Source organism: Chlamydomonas reinhardtii, chromosome 15 (assembly GCF_000002595.2).
Source record: "Chlamydomonas reinhardtii strain CC-503 cw92 mt+ chromosome 15, whole genome shotgun sequence".
In the NCBI taxonomy this organism is placed as follows: Eukaryota; Viridiplantae; Chlorophyta; class Chlorophyceae; order Chlamydomonadales; family Chlamydomonadaceae; genus Chlamydomonas; species Chlamydomonas reinhardtii.
The window spans coordinates 979,171-997,421 of record NC_057018.1 but is presented as its reverse complement, the minus strand read 5'-3'; the positions used below and the strand labels follow the sequence as shown (position 1 = coordinate 997,421).

At 65.2% G+C, this 18,251-nt stretch overlaps 3 protein-coding genes across 3 annotated transcripts in view; 2 read left to right on the top strand and 1 right to left on the bottom strand.

Annotated features, from left to right (window-relative positions):
• The first annotated feature begins 12 nt into the window (after positions 1-12).
• Positions 13-5,261, top strand: CHLRE_15g639000v5 (uncharacterized protein). Its single transcript, XM_043070599.1, has 2 exons — positions 13-929; positions 1,218-5,261. The coding sequence occupies exons 1-2, from the start codon at positions 153-155 to the stop codon at positions 3,981-3,983; spliced, it is 3,543 nt and encodes a 1,180-aa protein (XP_042916490.1). The 5' UTR covers positions 13-152; the 3' UTR covers positions 3,984-5,261.
• A 1,289-nt stretch (positions 5,262-6,550) lies between these two features.
• On the bottom strand, positions 6,551-13,012 carry CHLRE_15g639050v5 (uncharacterized protein). The gene is made up of 2 exons (XM_043070600.1): positions 10,897-13,012; positions 6,551-10,682 (listed from the first exon to the last, which is right to left on the bottom strand). The coding sequence occupies exons 1-2, from the start codon at positions 12,889-12,891 to the stop codon at positions 8,235-8,237; spliced, it is 4,443 nt and encodes a 1,480-aa protein (XP_042916489.1). The 5' UTR covers positions 12,892-13,012; the 3' UTR covers positions 6,551-8,234.
• A 2,260-nt stretch (positions 13,013-15,272) lies between these two features.
• CHLRE_15g639100v5 (uncharacterized protein) overlaps positions 15,273-18,251 on the top strand; it is an 8,482-nt gene continuing 5,503 nt past the window's right edge. The window contains exons 1-4 of the mRNA XM_043070602.1: positions 15,273-15,479; positions 15,601-15,839; positions 16,598-17,494; positions 18,042-18,167. Coding sequence (XP_042916488.1) covers positions 15,687-15,839; positions 16,598-17,494; positions 18,042-18,167 — 1,176 coding nt within the window. The 5' untranslated portion in view covers positions 15,273-15,479; positions 15,601-15,686. The remainder of the gene's footprint in view (positions 15,480-15,600; positions 15,840-16,597; positions 17,495-18,041; positions 18,168-18,251) is intronic.

The following is an 18,251-nucleotide window of genomic DNA, read 5'->3' as shown; positions in this document are numbered from 1 at the left end:
TTTAACAGAGCTCACGCAAGCTTCGTTTGCCCGCGCACTGGACTGGCCCGTTGTTCCTTTAGTCCGATCGTCGTGTCTATGTTTCCATGTACAATATCTGCTAGCACTTACGTACTACGAGGCACTGTGGGCCTCAGCCTGCTGAGCCTAAAATGTTACAGTCCGGACGCGGCACCGCAGCGAGTAGACATGGCTTAGGCAGTAGCTATAATGCTTCAGCATCAGTACGCACATGGCACAGAGTGGGCCCATGCGGCATACCGCTGACCCAGCCTCGCGCCGCTCGGACCGCCGGGCGCCTCGGCCCCTCGGCGACCGCCGGCGGTGTGGCCCGCGGCCTGGCGTGCAGCTCCGCAACCAGCGGCCCGGCAGCGGCAGTGCTCAGCGGCGGCGGCCCCCGCCTTGCCGCCGCCGCACCTGCTGCCACAGGGGCTGGCGGCGGTCTGCGGCAGCTACTGCCGCTAGCCGCCTGGGCCCGTCAAGCCGCACCAGCGCCCGCCACTGCCGCACTTGCAGCAGCCGGGGCGCGCAGCTGTCTCCTGCAGCCGGGGCGGCGCGCGCAGCAGCAGGTGCTGGCGGCTGCGGGGAGGTACGGCAGTGGCAGCAGCAGTGGCAGGGGCAGTGACAACAGCAGCAGCGGACATGGCGGCATCAGCGGCAGCCGCAGTAGCAGTGACGGTGGCGGAAGGGCGGGCAGGGGCAGGGCAGACGGAGGCCGTTGGGCCGGCGGCAGCGGGCGTGGCAGTGGAAGGACGGGCGGTGGTGGTGGCAGGAGTGGTGGTGGCGGTAGGCCGCGTGACCCCGAAGACGTGATGATCGGGTATGCGACTCTGGAGGAGCTGCAAGGAGTCATTGATCAGCGGCTGGCGGTGTGGTGCGAGCGGCAAGACGTAAGCGCCATGTCAGCTGCCTTCGGCCGTTGTGGCAAGGTGAGAGGTTGGACTAGCTAGCGGGCAATGACAGGAGGAGGGGCAGGGGCAGGGGTCGGGCTTGCCTGCAAGCACGTGCGGGCCTTCCTGCATTGCAGTGCGGGCACTGACAACGCCAACAACACACGCACCTCCTTAGCACTTACCAAAGCTCACACGGTACTGCTTAGGGATGCGTTGCATGATGACGGTGGGGCTGATCCAAGCTTGCTTTTCACCGCCACAGTGAGTGATCGGGGCATCGTCCTTTCCCACTGCCCCCCCGCCCCCCCGCCCCCCCCCCTGCAGCTAGAGTCAGCACGCGCCGGCGGGCCCACCGCCACAGCCGCGGCCCGTGCTGGCATCATTGCGGCCCTCGCGCCTGCTCTCCTTCCGCTCGTCCCGCGCATCCGCCAGCCAGCCAGCTGCAGCATTCCACTGTTGGCGCTGTCGAAGGCTGGGGCTGCCAGCGACGGGCGTGTGGAGTCAGAGCTGGCGCCGGCGCTGCTGCAGCGGCTGGTGGATCCAGTGTTGCTGGAAAGTGCCACTCCCCAGGCCCTGGCGAACTCACTGTATGCCCTGGGCAAGCTGCGAGAGGATCAGCAGCGGCGGGGCTCGGGCTGGGATCCCACCTCATCGCCGCATCTGAAAGCGCTGGCGAGCGCTGTGGCCTCGCGGCTGCGTGCGGCGAGGGGGCACGGCTTCGAGCCGCAGCATGTTTCAAACAGCTTTTGGGCGTGCGCCAAGCTGGGGTACCGCGACTCAGACCTTCTGCGTCCGTTGGCGGAGGCGGCCGCAGCCCTTGCCCCGGACATGAATGCGCAAGGCCTGGCCAACAGCCTGTGGGCGCTAGAGGTCCTTGGCTGCACCGGATCGGCATTTCGGGCAGGGCTGGAGGCGCTGTACGGTGCGGCGCTGCGGCGGCTCCGGGCACCGAAGGACGCTGCAGCGTTCATTCCGCAGCACCTGTCCAACATCCTGCTGGCGCTGGAGGGGCTGCAGCTGGGAGGCAAGCAGTCCGAGCTGCTTGCGGCTGCTGTGGCTGCAGAGTGTGTGCGCCGGCTCCGGGCACCGAAGGAAGCTGAGGCGTTCATTCCGCAGCACCTGTCCAACATCCTGCTGGCGCTGCAGGGCCTGCAGCTGCGAGGCAAGCCGTCTGAGCTGCTGGCGGATGCAGTAGCAGCAGAGGGTGTGCAGCGGGGCTTTGCCGGCTTTAAACCACAGGAGCTCAGCAACTCGGCGTGGGCCCTGGCCAAGATGGGGTATGGGGCTGGTGCAACGCCGCAAGCCATAGAACAGAGCCATTGGTATGCGGCCGCGGTGGCAGCAGCTCAGTTGCCCGGGGTCATGGCCGGCGCCAAGCCGCAGGCCTGGGCCAACCTGCTGTACGCGCTTGCGTTGGTGCGCCACCAGCCACCGCCCACGCTGCTTGACGCAGGCGCCGCGGCGGCGATGCAGGGAGGCAATGCACAGGCATGTGCAAACACGCTGTGGGCGCTGGCGGTGCTGCAGCTGTGTCACGCTGGCTTGGAGGCGGCGGTGTGCGGCCGGCTGGGCGAGCTGCTGCGGCTAGGCCCGGAGTCGCTTGTTGCACAGGCCCTTTGCAACAGCCTGTGGGCGCTGGCGGCGCTGGCAGGCGGCGGTGTCCCTGCTAGCCCGGCTGCAGCTGCGCTGGCCCCAGCGCTTGCCCGTGAAGCCGTGCGGCGCCGTGAGGAGCTTCAGACCGAGGCGCTAAGTCAGCTCTGGCAGGCGCAACATGAGCTGGGCGGCGAGGTGGCGGAGGCTCTTGCCCGCAGCCCCGACCTGCTAGCCGCGATGGAGGCGGCGGTAGCTGACGAACGGGCGACTGAGTCGAACACCAGCAGACTGCAGGAGCAGGTGGCGGAGACACTTCAGCGACTGCTGCAGAAGGGTCGCCTGCCCATCGTTTCGGTGCGGACGGAGGTGGTGGTGGAGGGCGTGCTGGGGCGTGTGGATGTTGTGGCGGACTGGAGCGACGGGCGCAGAGTGGCCATTGAGGTGGACGGTCCAGACCACTTCCTCACCAACCGCAAGGACGACCCTTCCGCGGTAGACGGTTCCACGGCGCTGCGCAACCGGCAGCTACGGCGGGCACTAGGAGAGGGTGGCCTGCTGTGTGTGCCGTACTGGGAGTGGTACGAGCGGCAGGCTCCTTCCGCTCAGAAGGCCTACCTGCTGCAGCAGCTGCAGGATCTCCTATCGGGCGCTTCGTCAGGAGCATCAGCAGGGGAAGGCAGCGCCGCCGCCCGTCGCCGCAAGGAGCAGCGCACGACTCAGCCGCAGCCGTACACTGCCGGCAGCAACACCAGCGCCAGCACTACCGCCAGCATCACCACCACCGCTAGCAGCAGCCAGAAACGACGCATCCTCGTTGTCCGCAGAAAGGCTCCAAAGCAGGAGGCGGTCGGCGGCGGCGGGGCGGGAGGGGCCTCGAGTGCAACAGCAGCTGCAGCGACGATACCGGCGGAGGCTAAGGTGGTGGCCCCTGCCTTGCAGCAACAAGCAGAGGAGTCGCATCAGCTTCCCAGCAGTGGCGCTGCTGGCGGTGCTGGCGAGGGCGGAGGAGACGGAACTCCTCTGGCGCTGCAGCCTCCACCACCGCAGCAGCAGCACGTGTCAGCGCCCCGGGCGCGCCGCAGCAGCAGCCAAAGCCGCAGCCGCAGCAGCCAGGCGGGCTCGCCTTCTGCTCCTCCTCCTCCGCCGTTTGAGGCCCCGCCGCCGGAGCAGGTGCAGGCGGCAGCGCCACCCAGGCGGGCCGCGGGTGGGAAGCGGACTGAGCGGAAAGCGGCGGCGGCTCCGGCAGCAGGCGGCGGTGGTGGCGGCGGCGGCGGCGGCGGCAGTGACTCTGGGGCGGTGGTGGTGCCAGCCGCGGTCTCTGAGAAGCGATTGTCGGTGGTGGCCGGGGAGGCGGACTCGTCGGCAGCAGCTGTAGAATGTGGTGGTGGTGGTGGTGATGGTAGTGGCAGCGGCGGGGGCCTGCCCGCGGGCAGCAGGCGGGGGCAGGCGGTGGGGACCGGCAGGCGCGCGGCACAGAAGCCTTGCAGCATCGAGTGACCGAAAGGGGGCGGAGCAGTCAATGGGGTAAATGAATTCGGCACAAACATGCACACGTCTTGTGATTTGCGTTCTGTTACTCCTTGTGTACTGGCCAAGCATATGCGTGTGTATATGGAGCACTGAGTGCAACATGCTAGGTCGCGACGTAACGGCGATCTTTGGCTTTGTGTGGTGCGTATTTGGTGCGGTGCCCAGTACGGTAGGTATCTGTGGTGACCGGCAGGCAGGTGAGCGGCCGTGGGGCCCAGGGGTGGCCGTACATGGGGTGTAGTGAGGGGCGTGGCATGAGAGGAGTCAGCGCTCACATACCAGCTAGGTATTGACACGTGCACACACGGCGCGTCAAAGGCACCAGGTTTGCGGCATGCTGTATGTGTTGTTTGTTGTGTAGGTGCGCAGGGCCACGGGTCAGCGGTGGCAGTGGCCGTGGCCCGGGGCGTGTGTGTGTGATGGGACAGGGCAGTGGCCGTGGCCCGGGGCGTGTGTGTGTCACTCACTGTGTTGGTGGCGGCTGACGTGGCTGGCTACACGGGACGCCGCCGTGTGGCCCAGTAGGGCGGGGTGGCGTGGTCCTCCTTGTGTCCTTTGCCCAAGTCGTCCTTGCCTAGCACACGTGTGTGCATGACCCATATGCAGCCATTGGTGCGGACATACCGTTGCACACGCCTCCACCTCCACCACCACCACCGTCCATACCGTTGCATACATACAGACATCCAGATACGCTGCGACGTCAGTACTGTAGGCGTTAGTTGACGCTCAGCAGTGTTGCGGTAGTCAACAATACGGTTATACGGCAACGCGACGCGGGCGTGAACATTCCCACTTCATTGAAATGCTCAAAGGCGTATGCGAAAGCAAATGCGAGTGCCGTAGCCTTGTACTGCGAGGCTTGTAGGCAAGGCCGGCATGCAAATGGAGTGCAGGTCGTCATTACAATACGGGCCTAGTTTGTCGGTATCAGTTGGAACGCAGCTCGCAAACTGGCGAGCATCCAGCTTTGCGGTCGCCCTCTCCTGAAGCTCCACGGGCACAGGCAAAGGGAAGAGAAGACGGAAGGGGCGCACGCGTGCCCTCAACAAAGGGTGTCTAGGGTGTCAGGGTGACAGGGGTGTTCCTTCCCCCCTGAACTGCTGCGCTCGGGGGCCTCAGCCTCAAACTCGTATGTAGCTGCAAGCGGCGGTCCACGATAGTGAGCTGTGCGGCAGATGCAGGCCTTGATGCAGGCCTTGATGATCTGTAACAATCCTGTGTGATCTGTAACAATCCTATCTGTGTGCCAGTTGCAGCAGGCAGCTGTGTGTGTGTGACCTGCATGCCTTGCTGTCGTAAGTTGGTGCGCCTAGGTCCGATTTCAAACAGTCGCCCAGCCTAAGTAATGGTCAGGGCAGGTCAGGGGACTACTGACTGGCTGGCCTGCTCCCGTGTCGCCTGCAAGCCAACTACGCCTTTTGCTCTGGTGTGCGGTTGCACTAGTTTCGTAAAGCCTGTCATTGGTATGGCCAGGGGTGCCCCTGGTTCTGGTGATCTGGTCTTGCGCAAACGCCTCCGTCTGCTCAGCAGGGCCAGAAGTGCCTCCCGTGCCCGCCCGTGCGTGGCCTACCATCTATCCTTTGCCTGAGGAATGCGCGTCAGCAAACTTCCAGCCAGCCAGCAACTTTTGGGTACAGTAATAACTCCCGCGTTCGACCAGCCGCGCACTCCTGCCCTGCCGTTGCAAATTGTTTGCCATCTTCTGGGATCTGGGAATTAGCTGCACCCTACGGGACTTCACCAACCTGCCTTGGCACTGTCCCATCGCACATCTATCCCCCGCCTGGTGAGGCCCTAACCATGTCCTCGCGCACGGCATCCAGGGGCCCAGAAATGCCTAGTTTCCAGCGTTTGGGGCGGTGACTCCTGGGGGGGGGGGTCTACACCCCCCCTGGTGACTCCGTGACCCAATCCATGTTGAAGGTTGGGGTCTAGCTAGGAATACACTGCCCACTACGGGACTACGCCAATCCAGGGCGTTGGGGGGGGGGCTACACCCCACCATCCGTCCATCCCCCTGGCAAGGGTTAGTTGGCGAGATTGGGGGATCGAATGCAGCCCTACGCGGCGAGAATGCGCCCCCTGAAATGCCCAATCCTTCTCGTCCGTGGGCTTGCATTGGGGTCCGCTTCTTGCCGCTCCCTGAAGACGCAAGCCCTGCGCAGCCAACCTGCCACTTACCCTGTCCCATCGACTCCACCCACGTGTACCGCAGCCTGTACCGCGCCTCGAGCCCCACCCCCATGTTGCCCCGCAGGGGCGCCCCCTGTTTCCCCGCCCCGCATGCATGTGCTTGAGCCCCGTGTGTGCTTGAACCTCCCACGCATGCTGCCAGTGCCTGTATGTATCTTGTAGATGCCCTCAGACCCGCGGCGTCTACACTGCGTAGGTGCCCCCTCCTGCAGCATTTACGTCCGGCGCCCGTAGCACCTGCATGTAGCTGGCTACCCGGCTACCGCATTCCCAGCTACCCCATCCCCAGCTGCCACCCAGCTGCCTCCCGCCGCTACCAGCAGGCTGAGCTAGGGTCCGTGACCAGGGTTCGTATCTTGTTTGCAGGGCAATGCCCAGGCTCGACAAGAACGGCCGGATGGCCGCCGTCTTTTGTCTGGGCACATCATGACGGTCTGGGGGCTGTTGCACAGAAACTCGGACAAACCCCGCCCCAAACCCCGGCCAACAAAGTCGGTGTACGACCCAACAAACGGTGTACGACCCGTGCCTTGCAGCACGGCATCTCCAGGAACACACACACACACACACACACACACCAGGAACACACATACACACACACAGGTACCGTACACAAGGTATTCGTGATTTACTCCGGCGCCGTCTGGGTTGGGGTTCATATTGTTGTTTTTGTTTTAACACAGGACACACATGCCCTGCCCCTGTTCCATCGGTCCCATCACGCTTAGATACCGCACAGAACATTTAATAACTCACCACCAGACGCCCACACGCCCACGCATCTTGACAAGCACACACCTAACCAAGTACCTTACATGCTGCGGCCCATCCCTGCTGTCCCTGCATCAGGGCAACGAAGAGACACCAACAATGCGTAACGCAGAAGGCGAGAGCACGACAATGTGGGTTGGGCTACCTATTAATCGAGCCCAACTCGCACGCTACTCCACCACGCCCAACAGGCATACAAGTTGGCATCGGTTATGGTTGAGGCAGGGACGGTATCTAATCGTCGTCGAGCCTCTTCAGCCCCGCCAAGTCACGTGCGTGGGCCTACACGTCCCTACCTGGCATGCAGCACGCCTGCCATACCCGGCAGTGCCGCATGGCAATGCGCACCTGCGCCACCACTGTACCTGCGCCACCACTGTACCTGCGCCACCACTGTGCCTGCGCCACCACTGTGCCTGCCAGCGTGAAGCACTAGGTACAGAGTCTACAGACACAAATATATGTCCGACAGCTTTTGCAGTCCTTCAAAAGGTACAAGGCATCATTGATACCGAGGGAACAGCACACACCTCTGCCACACACCGGCCGTAGGCCTATCAGCAACAGCTGGGCTCCGTGCTATATTCCGAAACAACTCATCGATCAGTCCTAGACCGTGGCCCTAGACCACACATGCGGTATGAATGCCATGGCCCGCGTGACGTATACATGGTGTTGAGGAGCGATCAGCACTCATGTACCCCGAGATCTATGGAGGAAGTAATGCACCCCAGCCGTGTTAGGTGGGCGCTTTTCCTCTAGACATCAACACATGGTCACGCCTATACACACAGGTATCGGTAAGTAACTCCGTCGCATCGTCTGGGCGGGCTTTCGTTTCGTTTTTTCTACACATACGGGAATACCATGTTTGCTTGCATGGGTCCAGCGCCCAAGCAAGCACGGACGCTGTCATCGTCACATGTAACATGTTCATCCTCCTTTCCTCTTAACGCAATGGCCACACCGCGCACAGCGATAGACGCTAGCGATGGTGACGGGCCGCCCACGCGGCAAACGCGTGCGCCATCCGTACTTAGTCCTCGGCTTCACATCTCCTAACTTACAACACGCACACGCACACACTCCAACATGCACTGCTGACCAAAGCCGCACATGGGGCGGGCCTTCGCGTCGCGCACATGGTTGTGTCGGTGTGACTCGCTGCTGTTGCTGCTGCTCACGCTGGCCAGCTCGCTCGCGCTGGGTCGCCCATACATCCTAACCATACGCTGGGTCGATCATACAGATCTAACCACTCTGCGGCGCAGCCGTCGCAGTCGCAGCCGTCACAGTGGCAGCCGCAGTAGCAGTGGCAGTGGCAGTGGCCGTGGCGCCAGCGGCGGCCGCCGCCATCCCAGCACACTGCTTCTTGTGGCCGCCTTGCTGCCAATGCTGCAGCTGGCACGCGCCGCAGCAATACGTGATTCGCTGGCACCGCCTGCACGTCTTGAAGCCGCCGCCACCACCGCCGCCGCCGCCGCCGCCGCCGCTGCCGCCTTCGACGCTGCTAGCAGCAGGCGGCTGCATGAGCGCGGTGAGCCCATCCAGGTTGCTGCACCTGGGGTTGCCGCACAGCATGAAAACCGCCGGCGCTGCCCCGGTGGTGGTGGTGGTGGTGCTGCTGCTGTTGCTACTGCCGCCGCCGCCACTCGCCGCCAACACGTCGCCGCAGACCGCCAAGCCCGCCCGCCGCAGCCCCTGCGCCACCTCCACCGGCGGCATCAGCCAGCGCGGCGCCATGCGAGGAGCCCCGCGCACCGGGTCCTCCAACACCGCGGCCCGAAGCGCCGCCGCCGCCGCATCCACCGCATCTCCTCCCTCGTCCTCGTCCTCGCCCTCGTCCTCGTCCTCCTCGTCCTCGCCATAGTCCTCGTCATAGTCCTCGTCATAGTCCTCGTCGTAGTCTGCCTGCACCGCATCCAGGAAGGCTGACAGCTCGCGCCGGCCTTGCCGCGCAGCCAACATCCGCAGCCGTGACCACATAGGCTTCCAGGGCCCCAACCCCGTCATAGCCATCCAGCCCCCCGCGTCTGCCGCCGCAGCCAAGCAGGCCTCCAGCAGGTCCAACAGCGCCGCCCAAACCGCGGCGCCGCAGCCGCTACTGCTGCTGTTGCTACTGCCGCCACGGAGTTTTGCGATGGCGGCGGCGCTTGCGTTTGGCGCGACGCCCCTCAAGCCGCGGTCCCACAGGGCCTCCATGGCGTCGGCGATGGGAAACAGCACTGCCATGCGACAGCTCTGAACGTCCTCTAACGCCTTGTCTGCAGCCGCCTTCACTGGCGCCACAGCCGCCGCCGCCATGCTCTGCGCCAGTGCGCCGCCGCCGCCGCCGCCGCCGCCGCCAGCAGCGCCGCCGCCGCCGCCAGCGCCGCCGCCGCCGCCAGCTGCCTGGTCCAGCCTTGTGAGCACGTGCACCTCCGCCGCGGCCTTGTCGGCGGCGGCGGCCGCCGACGCGACGTGCATCAGCGCGCGCGTGCACGTCTCCGCAATTGCAATGAGGAGCCGCTCGTCCGGCGTCTCCGGATGCTCGGAAAGAGTGTCCCGCGGCCTGCAGCCGCCGTGCACCGCCGCGCCAGCCGTCGCGCCGCCACGACCCGACGCAGGCAGCCTCGGCGCCTGCGCCTGCAAGGGCTGGCACCGCACCGCGAGTATCAACTCCGCAGCGACCTGTATCAGCGGCGGCAGCCACTGCTGCAGCGCGAACGACGCGAGCAGCGCCTGCTGCGCCGCCGGCGCCGACCCGGCCGGCGGCGCGCCGCCCACCACCGCCATGCCCCGAACCGTCACGAGCTCCAGTACCGCATCCGCATCACCGTTGCAGAACCACAGCGGCGGCCGGCCACTGCCGCTGCCGCTACTGCCGCTGCTACAGCCGCTGCTACAGCCGCCGCCGGCGCCGCCGCCGCTGCTACTGCCGCTTTCGTACGCCGCGGTACGCATCTCGAAGACCTGCTCCAACAGCCCTGTCAAGTTTTGGGCCAGGCCTTTGCGGTGCTCCCACACCGAACCCGGCTCCGGCGTCCACACCGCCGCCGCCAGCCGCCGGCTCAGCGCCGCAAGCGACGCGACCACGGCCGCCGCCTCCGGCACGCTCCCATGCGCCAGAATGGCAGGCCAGCAGCCCGACTGCCGCAGGACAGACTGGCACACCGGCAGCGCGATGGGACCGCGGCCTGCATGACTGCCCATAACGTACCAGGGACGGGCAACGTCACGGCAGCCCCGCTCCAGCACCCGCAGCAGCTCCGTCCGCAGCGCCACTCCCAAGCTCAGGCTTAGGCCTGGTTGTGCGCTGGTTGCTTGTGCGCTGGTTGCTGCGGCTGCAGCTGCTACTCGTGCCGCCTCCGTCCGCGCTGCCCCTACCGCCGCCGCTGCCGCTGCCGCCGCCTCCGACCCTGCTGCCCCCGCCTGCGACGCAGCGGTTGCATGAGCGGTTGCATGAGCGGTTGCATGAGCGGTTGCATGAGCGGTTGCATGAGCGGTTGCATGAGCGGTTGCATGAGCGGTTGCATGTGAGCGGTTGCATGAGCGGTTGCATGAGCGGTTGCATGAGCGGTTGCATGAGCGGTTGCATGAGCGGTTGCATGAGCGGTTGCATGAGCGGTTGGATGAGCGGTTGCATGAGCGGTTGCATGAGCGGTTGCATGAGCGGTAGCAGCGGCTGTCGAGACCGCGGCCTCCCCATGGCATTCGCGCCTGCAGCAGGGTGAAAAAAAGACGAAGTACCTTAATGCCGAACCATGGAAGATGCGGCTCCCAAGAACCCAAGAACCCAACAGTGCAAAAAAGGATGAGGCGCCTGAATGCCAAACCACGCCTGTCGCGGGGCCCTGCTAAGCATGATTCGCGGAATCTTCCTTTGCAAACGGTGTGTAAACTATATTTAAACGACACACGGGCAGCCGCGCACCTGCATTAGGGTTCGAATATTCAGGAGCGTGTTCCAGTTCCAGCCCCAGGCCAGCTGCTGCATCAGCTCCGACCACAGCGCCGGCAGACGCACCGCCGCCTGGCTCGGCCGCATCTCCGTCAGCAGCCGCTGCCGCAGCGCTGCCACCGAGCTGGTGAGCGTCAGCTGGTTTCGGTGGCGCAGGCTGGGCGTGCCGGTGAATGCGGGGATGACAGAGGTGAGCAGGTCGTAGGCGGGCAGGGCGGGCGTGGCGGCAGCAGTGGTCTCGCTGGTGCTGTTGCTGCTGCTGCTGCTGCCGCCACTATTGCCACTGCCGCTTATGCCGCTGCGGCTACTGCCGCTGCGGCTACTGCCGCTGCCACTGCGGCTACTGCCGCGTCCTCCAGCGCTGAGCTGCATCACCAGACCGAACGCGACCAGCACGATGCCCGCGTTGTCCACTGTGCTCTCCTGCGGCACCTCCGGAAGCACCAGCGCCCGCGGCGGCAGCACGCCGCGGTTGCCGCCCCTACCGCCATCGCTCAGGCCACCTGTGCCTGCTGCTCCTGCGCCTGCTCCTGCTCTTGTTGCTGCTGCTGCTGCACCGGCTGCTCCTACTGCTGTTCCAGCTATTCCGGCTGCGGCCGTTTGCTGCGGCTGTGGCGTGGACGGTGCAGTGAGGTAGCTGGGCTGCCGCGGCGGCGCGCCCGTCAGGGTGACGTGCGCGCACGCCAGCGCCCAGCAGAGCAGGTAGTGCAGGCAGGGGCCGCACACCTGCTTCTGGATGAGCGGCAGCGGCGCCGGCAGCGGCAGAAACTGCGGCGGGCCTGTGGCGAGCGCCTCCAACGCAGCTTCTACTGCTTCAGACTTGACCGACGCCGACGCCGACGCAGGCTCCGGTGCGAGGCTGGGCAGGCCCCAGGCTGTCAGCGGCTTGAGCAGTGTCTGCACCATGTCACACGCCTGAAGCAGTGCCGTGGACAGCGCCTCCCACACCGCCGCCGCAGCCGCAGCCGCAGCCGCCCTGCGCTGCTGCTCCTGCTTCTGCTGCGCCGACTCCCGGCTTCTGCCGCTGCCGCTACTGCCACCACCGCCGCCGCCGCCGCCGCTACTGCTGCTGCTGGCAGCTCCGCCTGCGGCGGCCGCGCCGCCGCCGCGCTGTGCCAGCCCAGACCCGCCCAGCCCCGCCGCTGGCCGCGGCGCCGCCGCGGCGCGCTTCTTTTCCTCCTCCACCTCTGCCGCCGCTGCTGCCTCCGCTGCCTCCGCTGCTGCCGCCACTCGCAGAAGCGCCGCCGCCAGCTGCTCCACCACCCCGCTTCTGTCCAGCGCGAGCCAAAGCTCGGCGACCCTCGGGTCACGGGCGTAGGCCTCAGCGCCCTGCTGCCGTGCCCCGACGGAGGTGGCGGCCGGCGGCACGTCGGGTGCCAGTTGTGACACGGCGTCGATTACGGCAATCACCACCTCCGTGGCGGCGACGAGATCCTCGGCGGAGACGGTTCCGGGGACTTCGTGAGCGCTGGCGCTGGTGCGGGTGCGGGTTTTGGCGTCACCGCATCCGCTGCGGGTGCTGGCGCCACCGATGGGGCCATGGCCGCGGTCGACCTCGCCCCATCGCGCAAGTTGCGACAGGATGCGCGACAAGGAGCCTAGCAGGTCCGCGCGCAGGAGCGCCAGCGAGGCCCGAGTGCGTTCGAGGCGTTCCTTTGGCACGTCCTGCAGCTGGGTCAAGAGCCAAACGAGCGTGTCCAAGGCAGCTGGTCTCTGCTGTGCACTCGCTGATGCTGCATTATGCGCCGCCCAGCACAGCGCCGCAACGAGCGCAGCAATGAGCGCCTCTTCCACCTGGGTGTCCACAAACTCGCCCGTGTCGAGGACTGGAAGAGCAAGTCCAAGCTCACATAAACGCGACTCTTCTATGCTTCGTGAGTTGCTGAGCGCACGCTTGGTAAAGTAGTCGCGGAGATGTGTGGCATTGCGCTTCAGGTTCTGCGCGTGCATGCGCCCTGCACGGTTCATGGCTGTAAGAAAGTTTCTGGATTGCGGTTTGACTGCTACGAGCAACTGTATTTTGAGCTCTCGTCTACCGTATCATGTAGATTGGCCCAGGAAGCTCACGGACCAGCTATGACTGTCTGAAATCATTTACTTAGTGCTGCGTAGCAAGGCTAAACAAGATTGCGCCCTAGGTTGATCGCGCAGGTAGCTCAGTCGCAACCCAAAGATGTGCATGACACGCCCAAGTGGTCATCACTCGCCATCGCAGCCCGCCATAGTTGCGGGCCATGTTCCAGCGCTCCACATCGTGTTCCTTATATCATCATACGCTCCGCATCCGAGCAACACACGCCCATCTACCTCACGTGCTTGCCAACCCATCAGGCCCTGAACCCACGACTACCACGATATGAGCCCCACATGCAAATTTGTCTGCTAATGACTCGAGCCGCAGCAGCTTCTACTGTGCTCCTCAGTCCACAAGTATGTGCTAGCATGAGCTCTGTGGGCATGCTCGAGGGCTTCAGGGGGGAGGTACAACCTCCCCTGGGTACAACTGGACAACCAAAGGCGTCATATTGGAGCTCACATCCCACGGAAGATTGAGCCCCTACACAGCAAAACACACATGAGAAATGAAAGCTAGTGTGAATGCAAATGCAAGACGCCATCGAGTGCTCCAGGCTAGCAAGCAGCAAGAAAGTGTGAATCCGGGTGCTCATCCGTGGACGCTGGTCACCTTCCTGCAGGTGCGCTGCGGGTCTGCATCGCGAGTGTGGCGTTGCGGTGTGTCTGTGTGGTGCTATCGCCTGGCCGGACGCCCGGTGCGTGAGGGATGCGCGTCAGCAAACTCCCAGCCAGCCAGCAACTTGTCGGTACAGTACGTAACTCCGGCATTCGACCAGCCGCGCTCTCCTGCACTGCCGTCGCACATTGTTTGCCATCTGCTGGAGTCTGGGAATGAATCAGCTGCACCCCGCGGGACTTCACAAAACTGCCTTAACACTTTCCCATCACACATACCATGTGTGTTACTCCGGGTTAACAACAGATTGTGTTAGTGTGTATGTCGCCACCCCTGTTTCGCATGTCCAGAGCGCGCATGTCCAGGCCGCACCTGGCGGCAGGCGCCCTGTGACTGTCCTGACGCCGCGGCTGCTAGCCCGTTGGGGCGGGTGCAGGGCAGGGCGGAGCAGGGCACTGAATTGGGTGGACGGCCGACGAGGTGATACATCTTGCACCGACGTCTAGCATTTGCATTCACACTAGCTTTCATTTCTCTGAACATACGTTGTGGGGGTGCATGTATGTGCGCGGCCCTGGTGGTCCCCAGCCGGCCCCGGTAGTCCCCGGCACACGGCCGCCACAGAGCCAGGCAGGACGCCCTCAGTCCCCGCCAGGCGCCAGAGCCCTCCCCCAGACCTCGTACCTACAGGCTGCAAGGCAGCGCCGCAACCCGGCCTGGCCACGCCGCCCGCCCGCCTGCCCCGCCCCGCCGCCCCGCCGCCCCGCCGCCCCGTCCCGGCAGGCCGACACACGTGATTTTGCACCATCGCACACCCCTCCCGGAACGAACATAAAGCGCCGCACAGCACACTTTGAGTGCGAGGCCCTGGCAGCTTTAGGTTTTGGGCAGTTCCGCAGTTGGCCTAAATTGCATGCGCTGTGGTCCACTGTGGGGGCCACTTCCTTGCTTGAAGGTATGGGTAGATACTGGGCCGTGTGCAGGTGCTAAAGGAGCACGAGGAGAGAGTAGGGGCAACACGCAGGCAATTGAAGTGCGAAGAAATGCGGCGACTGCTGATGTGTCTGTGTGGGCATGTGTGCAGGGGTGTGTGCAGGTGTGGATGCAGGTTTCAGCCGGTCCAGTCGCGTTCACGGGATTCCATGGAAGGCCAAGGTACCCAGCCTTTGTCTGTGCCTGAGCTGCCCCAGTGCAACATCACGCCGAATTCATCAAGTAAAAGTATTAAGGGTTGCCGGTGAGCAATCATGTGGTTGTCGGGCCGGGGCCACCACCAAACCAGCAGGCCACACCTTGCGGGCCGGTCCAACTACTTCCCGCTCCTTGCACGGCGCCACCCAACACCCCCGCGCGTCGTACCCGTCCCATACACTAAACTCACCTGCTCTGCAACCTCAGCGTATCCCATGCGAAGCGAGAGGGGCGACGGCACACGCGTGTCATCTTTGCATGCTCGGCACGCGACTCACTTTTGCAGACCGTAAATTTAGAGCTCCGAATTAATACAACTTTGCGTCAAAGTGCTCACGGCCGATACTGCCTGGCGCCAGCGCCCCCGCGGCTCGAGCTCGAAGGCCTTGAGTCTGAGCACCCATGCTCCTTCGGCGTCAGCCCCCCGACCCATACCACAGTTTTCGCTATTTACCATTTCGTATCAACTATAAACATATCTTACGACAAATTCCTGTTAACTTGAAGCACAGACGACCAACCGCGGTGTTGCCGGAAAGAATCCATCGGAGCATACGCTGTGAGCGAAAAGACCAAGCGTCACCTGACACACATTAACAAGATACATCCGCTGTTCCTGGCAACTTAAACCACTAGTGCCACGCTACAGGGGTTTGCAGACACGCTTAGCAAGGTGGGTCGCGCGAAGGCCGCGGGAGGCCAAGCGCCGTGCCGTCAACATGGCTACTGGCACCAGCGTCGGAATATATGTTGCTCTCTCTGCCGCGACATAACTCCGGCACCTGTTTTCGCAGGTCGCAACCCAATCGACGACGAGCTGAGCGGGCTGCACGCACCCAGCCAGCTGAGCAGGCGCTAGCGGCCAGCGCAGACAGTTAGCATGGCAGACGTAGAGGACGATTCGGGCGGCGGAGTGGACGCGGGCGGAGGCGACGCAGAGGTTGCGGTGGCACGTCAGGCGGAGCCTGCGGCCAAGCGGCGGACCTCGGAGACCGCGGAGGGCGCCAAGCCCGCTCACAAGCTCCCGGCGCAGGTGCGCAGCAGCTGCCCATGCGTGCACCGGTCAAAGGCATTTGCATTAGTGATAATAACATATGCAGGGACAGACAGCTGGGTTCGGGTGCTGTCGCTGGCGATGGCGCGGGGCAGCGGGCGGGGTGCGGGCACAGGCACGGTTTTCTTGAAGGATTGGGGCGTGGGATTGGGGCCCAAGCACCCGCTTACCACCAGTACGCTTCGGGGATCCCGCACAGCGCTCGACACAGCGCTCTTCGTAGTGCTCCGCGTTGGTTTGTGCACCGCGCCGTGCTGAGCTGCTGGATATTGTCACAGTCGGCCTAGGGCCTAGGGGATGGCTGGGGGCCTGGAGCCAGGTGGTGTTGGGCACCGCGGCCGGAGCAGGGCGCGCAAGCCGTGAGTCGTCGCCACGGGGTTTAGCAGCGGTTCAGGCAGGAGGCGATGATGGAGAGGGGTAGTGGCGCCTACGGGGGAAGTGGCGGCATGCGGCTTTGTGGTCGTACCACGGTCGTTGCGGTCAGCCGCACGGGTGGGCACGGCTCTGAGCCAGCCACTGAGCCACTGAGCCACGCCACGCCACGCCACGCGATGGCGTCACGCCATGGCGCAGCATCCCGTTCTTCTCAGTAGAGGCCCGTGGTCTGCCCGACACCAACTCCAACTCCTACGCAGGGGCCCGTGGCCTGCGCGACTCCCACTCCTCGCGTACAATCGCGGTTTGCCACATTGCCTTCACTCCTTCCTCCTCCCTCGTGCCCCCTACCTACCCCTCAGAACGTCGCAAAGCCCGTCGCCAAGCCCGCCGCAAAGCCGGCTGCTAAGCCGGCATCCAGCAACGGAGCGGCGCCAGCACCAGCACCAGCACCGGCCCCAGCGGCGGCGCCCGCCGCCGCCGCCGCCCCTGCTGCCTCTAAGCCCGCTGCCTCGAAGCCTGCGCCAGCAGCCCCAGCGGCAGCCGCCCCAGCGGCATCAGGGTCCAAGCCCACCACACCCCTCAAAGCGGCAGCCGCAGCCGCCCCAGCAGCCCCAGCAGCCCCAGCAGCCGCAGCAGCCGCAGCAGCCGCAGCAGCCCCAGCGCCACCAGCCTCGTCAGCACCAGCCTCTTCAGCGCCACGCACCGGCGGTGGCGGCGGCGGCGGCGGCGGCGGCGGCGGCGGCTCCAAGCCCGCCACGCCGCAGCAGCAGCAGCGCCAGCGGGAGCTGGCGGCGGCGGCGGCCGCGGAGGCGAATGCGCACGCCGCGACGCCGCACCTGCCCGACATCAACGCCGGCCGGGCCACGCCGCCGGGCTCGGGCCCGCCCTCCCGCACCGCCTCCAAAGCCAACGGCGGCATCCCGCGCGGCATCCCCAAGCCCAGCCCCAGCCGCCACGACAGCACAGTTAACCAGGCGGCCGCCGCCAACGGCAGCAGCGGCGGCGGCGGCGGCGGCGGCGCCAACGGCGCCAACGGCGTAAACGGCGTAGCTTCACCGCTATCTGCCCGCAACCGCTCCCCAAGCCGAATCCCGCGGCCGGACCCGCCGGCCTCGGGCGGGGGCTCGGCCGCTGGCGGCGACGACCCAAACAGCCCAGGGGGCGGCGCCGGCGGGGCTCGCAGCATGAGCCCCGGGCCCAAGGACCCGCGGGAGGCGGGCTGGAACCTGTACGGCCCGCGCGGCGCCAACTCGCAGGTGTGTGTGTGGTTGGGGGCATGTGTGTAGGGATGGGGAGGGGGCGACATGTGCGTGTACCGTATGTTACGGGAAACACGGGCTGTGTGCGACGGGGCTGGTTGGGAGAGCGTTCATCATGTCTACCCGCCTGCCCGCCCGCCCGCCCATCCGCCTGCCTGCCTGCTCGCCTGCCTGTTGCCTGCATCTTATCCAATCCTCGTATGCCCCCTCCCTCCCCCCTCCCCCCTCCCACCACTTCTTTGTTGAACATGAATGTAACCTTTTCCTCCCCCTGCCTACTTCGCTACACTCCTCTGTATCAATCCTTGCAACCCCCCTTTCCCTCCCCTCCCCTCATCACCCCCTACCAAGTTCTTAGCGACTCATCAATGTAACCCCCTCGTCCTCACGCCCCTCTCCTCCCATCTTCTCCCCTCCCCCATGCCTGCGCCTTCACTTAATCAATCATGAATGTAACCCCCTCCTCCCTCCCCTCCCTTCCCCTCCCTTCCCCTCCCTCTCCCCCCTTCCCTCTCCCCCCTTTCCTCCTCCCCTGCACCCCCAGGGCGGTCGGCGCGAGGTGGCGCTATCGGGCCCCAGTGAGGAGGAGCGCCGCCGCCGCATCGAGTGGAACCGCGAGAAGCGGCGGAGGGAGGAGGTCAAGATGAGGGCGGAGGCGGAGCGGCGAGCGGTGAGGCGGATGGGGAAGGGAGGGGAGGGAGGGGAGGGAGGGAGGAGGGGGTGGAGGGGAGGGGAGGGAGGGGAGGGAGGGGAG